The sequence below is a fragment of the Antrostomus carolinensis genome, unplaced genomic scaffold, assembly GCF_000700745.2.
Source record: "Antrostomus carolinensis isolate BGI_N321 unplaced genomic scaffold, ASM70074v2 scaffold51007, whole genome shotgun sequence".
NCBI classification, from domain to species: domain Eukaryota; kingdom Metazoa; phylum Chordata; class Aves; order Caprimulgiformes; family Caprimulgidae; genus Antrostomus; species Antrostomus carolinensis.
This window is the reverse complement of record NW_010329080.1, coordinates 1-9,580: the sequence shown is the minus strand read 5'-3', so window position 1 is coordinate 9,580 and position 9,580 is coordinate 1. Positions and strand designations below refer to the sequence as shown.

The following is a 9,580-nucleotide window of genomic DNA, read 5'->3' as shown; positions in this document are numbered from 1 at the left end:
GCAGAGAATGAGAACCCTCTCACTTCATTCATTAGGCAAACTTTTAAATAGATGACTTTTACTTCTTCATAAATCATATACTTACAAACGATAGACCTAAAAGGGGATACAACCTAACTGTATCCAGAACTGGCATTACTAATAACTACAGTTCAAAAACCATGACTACTAAGTCTTCAAACGTCACAGACAAAGCTGATTTTCTCATTTTCCACAGGTACTCTGTCAGGGATGTTTTTATACGTGGTTACAAAGCATCCTCACAAACAACTGAGTTCTCATGCCTTTGCTCAATGTAATCAACATCTAAACTTTTGTCTTTACCGCCATTATAGAAGAAGCCTGGAATAATACATAACAGTTTCAGAAAGATTAATGTTCATGAACCATTTCTATTATCTTCAAGCCTTCACAAAGAAAATTTACAGTGACTTCCTAAGCATCTTCTTCAACTAGATCTCAGTAATCATGCACTACATACAGTTTTCTCAGCATGCACTCATCTCCCCTGATATATTGTTTTTCAAGACAAAGTAAGTACCTAGTAAAAAATAATTATATTGCTTACCTTTGGAAGATAATCACAACCCAGAAGAACAGCTAGCCCAATTAAAGACTCTCTGTCACAACCAAGCTTCTCCTCAATAGAGGACATTGTGTAACAGTCAAGATGTGGATCCTGCAAGATAAATTTATTGCACATGTTATTTCTGTTAGATCAGGGAAGGAACTGCCCTGAGTCACATTAAGCTGTGATTGGTTACCCACCCCTATTCACTCACATCTGCAGAAAAAGGGTCTATTCCATCAGAGGGGTTTGATAATGAAAAAAAAAAAAAAAAAGGCAGTAATTCAAATGTATGGTGTAATGCATGGACATCAAGAGAAGCGTGTCCAGCAGGTCAAGGGAGGTGATTCTCCCCCTCTACTCCACTCTCGTAAGGCCCCACTTGGAGTACTGCGTCCAGTTCTGGAGCCCCCATCACAAGAGAGACCTGGAGCAGCTAGAACAAGTCCAGAGAAGGGCCACCAGGATGATCTGAGGGCTGGAGCACCTCTCCTATGCGGACAGGCTGAGAAAAGAGAAGGCTCCGGGGAGATCTTATAGCAGCCTTCCAACACCTGAAGGGGGCCTACAAGAAAGCTGGAGGGGAACTTTTCATAAGGGCAGTTAATGACAAAACAAGGGGAAATGGCTTTCAGCTGAAAGAGGGTGGGTTTAGATTAGATATTAGGAAGAAGTTCTTCACTGTGAGGGTGGTCAGACACTGGAACAGGTTACCCAGGGAAGTTGTGGATGCCCCCTCCCTGGAGGTGTTTAAGGCCAGGCTGGATGAGGCTTTAAGCAACCTGATCTGGTGGAAGGTGTCCCTGCTAATGGCAGGGGGGACTGGAACTAGATGATCTTTAAGGTCCCTTCCAACCCTAATGATTCTGTGATTCTATGACACCACATGAATAACTACAGTTCTGGAATTTCAAGTCTGAAGTATGGGTATCAGCTGTTTCAAGAAACTAAAATAAGCCATGAGGGGTTTTATGGTTTACTACCTGTAGAAAGTGTGGCAAAACTAACATTATCCAGTACTAGTGGCTCTGTAAGTCATCTTAGGAACTGCTTTTTAAAATCCATGTAAATATTTTAATGTGCTGCTTGAGTGAAAAAAAAAACCCACCAAACTAAAATGTTACCTATCATATTAGATATGAGCTAAAGGAACACCTGAAACTTTGAAGGGTAGAGGGACTCAAATACAACAACATGAAATCAAGATCAACATGAATCAAAACATAGGACACTGCCCACCCACACAAGGAAACAACTCAAACCAATCCAGTTTTTCTGAAACAGATGCCCCTGACAGACACACATTCACAGAAATTATTTTTTTGGACTTAGATATATTACTAAGTACATCTGAAAGACTGAGACTACCTTTGTTTTTGGTGATAAATGACAAAGAAGTTGAATAAAAGAAAAGAACCAGATCAAGACAGAACCCAAAACATGGTGCCATCAAAGCAAATAATCTTACATCAACTTTAATTTTTTTTTTTTAAACAGTTAAGTGTTCATAGTGCTTTTTTTCCTGTTCTATTGATTTGCTCCTTTTACTGAGGTATTTTCTCAACAAGTCTTTCAGATGAACACTATTTAAAGTTCCAACCTCAATATAATTTTTTCCTCCACTTTCTTGTTAGATTCACCAGACAGAACACATGCATCCCTCTCTCTGATTTACAGAGAAAGTATAAATCATGGAAATTTGCAGGTGTCTCACCATTTCTGGAAAAGTGCCTTCCTAACAAATGAACACTACAGCTGGAGGTCATAAATTGATTTGTTTTTTTTGAATGATCACAACACTTGATTATGAAACAGACGTACAATCTCTACTCTGCTCATGTTCAATTGGAGACTAATGGTATTAACTGTAAGTATATTCACAGTAAAATAAACCTGTAAGATGCAAGTGTGTGAACACTGTTATTAGACCCAGGAGGCTGACCAGTCCCACATGCCCTAATGGCAAGATTATAGGAAGAAGTTACTTCACTCAAATTCTCCACTGTAGAGGAAGGAAGGGGGGAGAAAAAATTTTAATGTGCTGCTTGAGTTGAGGAAAAAAGTTTCCTGCTTAGCTTTTTATTACACATCACAGCACACTACAAACACAGACAATAATACTCTAAGTGTTCTTCAGTTCAGTAGTTTTGCTCCCCCATTCGATACACGGATTGCCAATGAATCAAGCAAAATGTTCCCATCTTAGATGTAATATGTTAAACAAACTCAACTACTAGAGAGTAAGTGCAATAATATCTAAGTAACTGTTTCAAGTCCTTTCTTCTATTTACATTTCTGTGAAGAGTCTAAAGAGACAGTGAGAATGGGATGAGGTATACTACCTTAGCATTCATGGCAAAGTTCCTATAAACTGTTTGAGCTCCATACAAGAAGACATCTCCATCATTGGTAATGCAGCCATCAACGTGTCCTTTTGCATTTAGGTAGGCACACATTGCCTCTGCTTCCCCGGCTGCTTGAACCCAAGGGACACCTAAACACTCCAGCAGTTCAAGACACTAAAAGAAGCAAACCAAAAGAAAGAGATATTAAATACTGAATTAGATCACTAGCATGTGTTTTCTCAGACACAAGTGTATACCAAAACTGCTACTGTTGTACTGCCTATAGACCACTACATCAATACAAGTACTACTTTAAGAGAAATATAGTTTACTGTAACACTCAAAAGAAATATCCAGCTAAGAGCAAAGTATTAGCTACAGGATTCAAACACAACATGATTAACTACTCCTTCACAAAAATCTTTACACTTCAAATAGATGTTTAGGATGTTTTCAAAAGAGCAACAAAGGAATATTTCTCTTTGTGAAGCAACACTGTTTACTCAAGTAGTAATACTGGGCTAGCAGAGACATCTTTCAACAGATGCCAGACTCCCCAAGCATATCAAGCATGAAAGTACAGCACTGCAGGCCCAGTAAGACTGGACGACAGTATAAGACACACTGATACATATACTTCTTACAAATTTCAGAAAAAATAATTTATTTTAGAATTTAAGAATAAAACATCAATTGATGCATTCAATCTACTGAAGCCATGAGCGTCTATAAATTCTATTTCATAAAATTTTGGATAGACAAAAATGGTTAAATATCTGCAACAATGAATGAAGAAGAAAATTACTGAATAGGAGGCCTTTGCAAACAGAGTTGTTTCAACCACCTGTACATACCAAGATGACTACACAATCTTCCTTTTAGCCTAATTCAGTAGGTTTCCAACAAGTGTATCCTCTTAGCTATTCAGCTAGTTTACCAAATCACAGATCTGGGCTACAAAACAATTCTGTGTACCCCTTCAAAACACACTAGCTTAGCTTATGTAGGTACACAACAGTTTCCTGTTTTCATGTATACCCCAATCTAGGAAAAAAAAAAAACAACAAAACAACACAATAAAAGAACAAGGATTTTGAATTCTGGAATAAACACTCAGTTATGACTGTGGCTCACTACAGAACAATATACACAGGAACACACTGAACAAGCAAATTATTCTAACTGACATTGTCCCTCTTCTACAACAGCACTTAACAGATGCTGTAAGGCCCAATTTCAAAGGCATGTGTTCCCTCAAAACACTGTTGAAATTTTCTATATAGAAAACTATTAATTCTTTCAAGTTCTTGTATTTAATTTGGTTAAGATTTCTTCCTATCCCACTAAAAATACTGAAACACGGTCCTCAATTACTCACCTCTTTTAAAATGGCTTTAAATAAAGATCTCCCTGTTCTTGCAGCTCCAACTTTCTTCAAAGGTCCATAGCGCATCTCGTTCCTCTTACTCATGGTGTCTGCTTTCAACTTGGGGGCCTCTCCTTCCATGACAAACACTAGCTTAATTCCCATTGATGTTAAGAAAGAGAACCGAAAAAATAGGTTTCTGCAATAAAACAAGGTGTTCCATAAGCTGCAGAATCAGCAAAGTCTGATTTCTTCAGGCCTTTTCCTTATATCCATCTGCTTACCCTAGGAACAATCTTAGCTTTCTTTCCACCTTTTATTATTTCCTCACCCCTAAACCAACAAACCTTTTATCTGTATCGTTCTCTGCAGCTGAAGTTGTTTTACTATGAACTTGTAACAGCTTTACAAAATTCCCAAGAAAATACCACATAAAGACAAGAAAGATTTTTTTTAAGTTGTAAAGATGTAAGCAAATTTAAAAGGCTTAATAAAAAAAATATTCAATATCCAAAGTCTGCTTCCAAACAGATATCCACACTGATTCTTTTATACCAAATTTTAATCCCAAATCTATCAATACAGGTACACCAGATTCTGAAGGGACTGGATGCTGTGGTATTAGACGGACTCATAGACATCATTACCATGTCAATTTATTTCACAAGCAAATCAGCATCACTGATGGGTGGAATTTTGCAAGGGAGCAAAAAAACCTATTTGGTCTATGACAGAGAGCAGTAATAACAGACAGTGGATGCTTTTTCCAGTAATTTTAGGATCAATCTTTCAAAAAGAGTAGGCCAAACATTTATATCTCTTCAACTGACATGGAAAGACCATTACTCTAGATTTAATTTTGTACATTTACTGTTGGTAAAAAAGGATAAGCTGATCTTTTGAGGCTAGTTCTATTTTCACAAATGATATAAAAATCAATCACATTAAGTTTCTCTAAAATATTAGCAAAACAATTTGATTTCCAACTGTCTGAAAACATTTCCTTTTTTGGTAGAAATCTGTTCATCCCTTTGTCTTGCTCTGGAAAGACTGCATAAGAGATCTGGACTGATGCTTCCATTCCACTGCACACAGGGCTCCCTACCAGTGGAAAGTAACGACTTTTGTGTCATGCTTCAAGTTTTAGTTAATTACCCATTTGGAGTCATAAGCATAACGTTTTATGAAATTACTCTCAGAAGATACTGATATTTCATATCAGCTGAATTCGTGAGAAGCCACAGGAACATCTAACAGCTGCTGAGCTAACCAACAGCAGGTCATTTTTGAAAATTTGTGTGTATTTTCATTTTTTTCAGCATCCTTTGCAGAAAACAGTGCTTTGAAGTTACAGCTGTACGCTTAATTCATCCCATAAGTATATAATACATTTAAATTTAAAATATACATATTCTCCAAGGTTGTTCATAAGCCTGAAGAATGATTTAACATAAACATACCTAATTCAACATGGGGTCTAACTAGAATTTTAACTTTTAAGCCAGACAATGCTAAAGCATGCATGACTCAGTACGCTCCAAACTGACTAGCATCCAAACTGCTGTGATAAATAGTTGGAACTCCCATACTACTTTCCATCACCCAGCCTCAGAAATATATAGGAACTGGCACATTGATTTGTGTTCCTTGACAATCTGCACATCACACAGTGCTATACCACAGCAAGACAAACATGGTTGTGCTTACATCCATCTCATCCTTATCTACAGTTGAGGCCTCAAGACAAGGTGGGCTGGGCCCAAGAAGTTCTATTTGCACCCAAGCATGAAGTTGTGTTCAGCCAGTATGACTGAGTCTTCCCTTCAAACCCTTTACACATGTTAGCATAAGTGATAATAATAGAATCAAAACAACAGTCATATGATTTTTGGAAGCTGTCTTAAATTTGGAATAAGTATCATACCTAAATTATACAGCTCCAAGACTTTTACAATAATTTATAGGGATACCATACCTCAGATGTGGCTTGTTAACTACGCCAATCATCTTTTTAACAGTCTGTGCTTCACAAACCCACAGACTTAAATCAACAGCAAGAGTTTTTCCTTTGAGACTGCTCAAGCTGACAGGTTGTCTCACAGGCTCAAGGATTTGCCACAGATTAGTCACTCCCATTGTTCTAGCTTCTTTGTTGTCAGCAGTAAAGTTTTAGCTGTGAAGAACAAGCAAAAATAAAATACTTTCAGAATATAACAGGAAGTATGACATACAATGAACATAAGGTTTGGAAATATATTTATTTGATTATTATCAATTTTGCTTTAATGAGCCAAGAACACTTGCAATCAAGGCTTCTAAGTGCTTAGTGACTCCAGTTCACAGATGGTTTATTACTAAATACCTTCTCTGGACTGTACATTTTCATTGCTAATAGCGTGAACATAAATAAACTCGGGAGAAAAAAAGGACATTCATTTTGAAGTCTCATATGTCCCTTACATATGCACAATCCAAGCTTTATTTAAAAACGAAGAAAAAACACATCCCTCAAGGGAATTATTTCCTGATCTGAGGTGGTAGGATTCACATTAAAATGTTTCTGTTTAAACAGAAGTAGCTTAAAGCTACTTGAGGAATATTTACAATGATGACAGAACTTAAATTCCCCTTAGTATTCCAAAGGGATATAAGAAGGGTCAACAGCCACAGATTCTGGCTTGGAAAACTCAAGCTGGGCTTGAGGAAAAAAAAAGACAGAGAGTACTGCAGCTCTGATTGCCCAGAGGTTGTAGAATCTCTGTTCTTGGAGATTTTCAACATCCAGCCAGCATACTGTCTTACTGGTTTAATCCAAGACTGATGAAAGCCTCCCTCTGAGCAGGGAATCAACACTGATGACCTCCACAGGTCCCTTACAACAAACATTTCAACATTTATAACACTGTGATTGCAGAAGCACACCAGTATACATGTTTCTAATATTTTAATTTTGATATTGCATGACTGGCACTACCTATAAGGAACAGCAGCTGAAAATGTACACCCATTAGGTGGTTTATTTCTTTGTCTCTCATTGAACTTTACTGATACAGCTCTACTCTCCATGCTACCCCATTACCAGATTTGACAGTATTCCTTTTCTTCTTTCCTTTTTCAGTATTCTTCTGGTTTTCATGCCTTGCCACTTCTACACAAGGCCTCTAATACATACTCTGCTTTTCCCCCCCCTCACACTACCAATCTATTCCTGCACTGTCTTACCATACACTTCAAGCTTATTTCTCTACTTTTCCCTCTTCTCCCTCAATATTAGACAATAAAAATAAAATAAAATCTGGAATGTTTTGTATTTCTTTCGTCCTGAGTTTGAAACGACTGTATACTCAGAAAAAAAACCCAAGCAACCCTCCTTTGAATAAATGACTAGATGAGCTCGTTACCTGTGCTCTGAGATCTGCTCACACATGAGGAGCTATGCCACCTTCTGGCCTCTAGTGAACACGGCCACGTTCAACTCAGCAATCTTCCGCATTTAATATCACCACAGCCTGTCAGAACAGCAAGCCAGCCTGTGTAGAGCGCATTGTTTTATACTCTAGAACCATTTTAAAGCACGACAGCTAATCATGAATACATAACCTCTGCCACTGCTGGAATTCCAGATTGTTTTTAAACCAAGTTCTCATGTTAAGATTGACTTTCCTAAGAAATCATATTTCTCGAATCCATTTCTTTACTTCAATGACTAAACCTATTTTAGTTGTATGCATACAGGGCAAAATGTATTGCTTTTGTTGTTGTTACACCTCCAGCACATCAAATAAGTTAAAAATATAAACAAAGTGCAAATACATGGTATCATTTCTCTAAGTTCAAGACAATTTGTTTATCTGATGGATGGGAGAGGCTAACAAAACCTTCTCAAAAGACAAGTGTGATATTCAGCTTCAGGGGGGTTTAACAAGAGAACACCTAGCAAAAAAAGGGAGATGTCTTTTTTGATGTTACTGTTTGGTTCCTGCCAGTCGACATCAATACACATTTTTAAAAAGCCTGTGTTAGTGGGTTTCTAAATATTGTTATGGAATGTCACATGGTATTTAGTTAACAGGAAAGATAAATACACTACAAATACTTAACATCTCATAAGATTACAAATAATAAAAAAAGCATAAAAAACTGAAAACTAAAAAAACCTGTCTTTTTTTCATTGTGAGATAATAAAGTATCGTTATTTGAGGACAGAAGTTTTCCTTACCCTCATTCAATATATACCTAAGGTTGAGTTATGAAAGCCTGTGAGACCTACCAGTCTTTGCCTTTTTGAGCATATTCTGTAAAATATGTAGCTCTGGATCCTGTATACAGGTAGATCTACTACTTTTAATAGGAGTGATCTGTCTGCTCAGATTTTATTGAGGAGCTTCATTCATCACAAGCCTCCAATCTTCCTTGAGAGATGGTAACTTCCAAAGAAAGGAGACTGAACCTGATTATTTTTATATATTTACAAATCACTGAAGACACCATAAGATCGCTGACAGGAAATATAAACTAAAATCCCCCACAAAGCCTTCTCAATTTCTCATTGGGCCAGAATGCGCTATAGCCATATAGGTTTTATGTTTTATAAATCATGTTTTAAGACTACATTCTACTCTACAAAGTCTTTTACACAACCAGAAAAGTAAGCCAGTAACTTGAAAATAACTACAGAAGACATGTAACACTGAAGTTTAATTCATAGATATGCCTTCACTCACTGCCGAGATAACTTGCAAAGACTGGCAAGCGTATGCTTTATGTGTGAACCAGAGGATTTTAAAAAAAAAATAGAAATAAAAAAAGAAAGACCACGATATGTTTTTAACAACTCCCTCCCACTCCCTGTCTGCACTACCCCAGCCCCTAACACAGCTTTGCCAATAAACCCGAGCACCTGAAGCACAGCAGTGACACGCTCCAGCCTTCACATTCCTCCTCAACCTCCGACGGTTTCCTTCCCCCGAGATAGAACCCCCATCCTCAAAAAAAAACCCCAAAACCCAAAAACCAACAACAACAAAAAACGAAACCAAAAAACCCCCCAAAACCCAACCCAAAACGCCCAAACCCAAACACCCGAGAAGCTGTCTGAAAGCGGAACAACAAGAGGCCCAGGCATCTTGAATCCAAGTATTTAAAATTCCCGCCTCGATGGGACCAGCGATAACGAGGCACCGCACGGGCAGCCGCGGAGGTTTCCCGGAGCCGCTGGGAGCCCAGCCGCCCCCCGGGGGGCTCTCCCTGCCCGCTGACAGGCCTGGGCCGGGGGCCTCCTCCCCCACAGCGCTCCCCTTG

General features: G+C 38.1%; 1 protein-coding gene across 1 annotated transcript; it reads right to left on the bottom strand.

Annotated features, from left to right (window-relative positions):
• Positions 1-541: 541 nt before the first annotated feature.
• On the bottom strand, positions 542-6,415 carry LOC104528419 (flap endonuclease GEN homolog 1-like). The gene is made up of 4 exons (XM_010172417.2): positions 6,255-6,415; positions 4,292-4,478; positions 2,911-3,087; positions 542-679 (listed from the first exon to the last, which is right to left on the bottom strand). Exons 1-4 carry the CDS (start codon positions 6,413-6,415, stop codon positions 542-544), a joined length of 663 nt encoding a protein of 220 aa, XP_010170719.2.
• Positions 6,416-9,580: the final 3,165 nt, after the last annotated feature.

Bases quoted from the DNA above. Each gene is read 5' to 3' on its own strand.
- LOC104528419 (XM_010172417.2), bottom strand. From the start codon at position 6,415: ATGGGAGTGACTAATCTGTGGCAAATCCTTGAGCCTGTGAGACAACCT. The intron at 3,088-4,291 runs GTGAGTAATTGA...TGCTTCTTTTAG, and splicing joins TTAAAGCCATTTTAAAAGAG to TGTCTTGAACTGCTGGAGTG. The intron at 680-2,910 runs GTAGTATACCTC...TTTATCTTGCAG, and splicing joins ACTTTGCCATGAATGCTAAG to GATCCACATCTTGACTGTTA.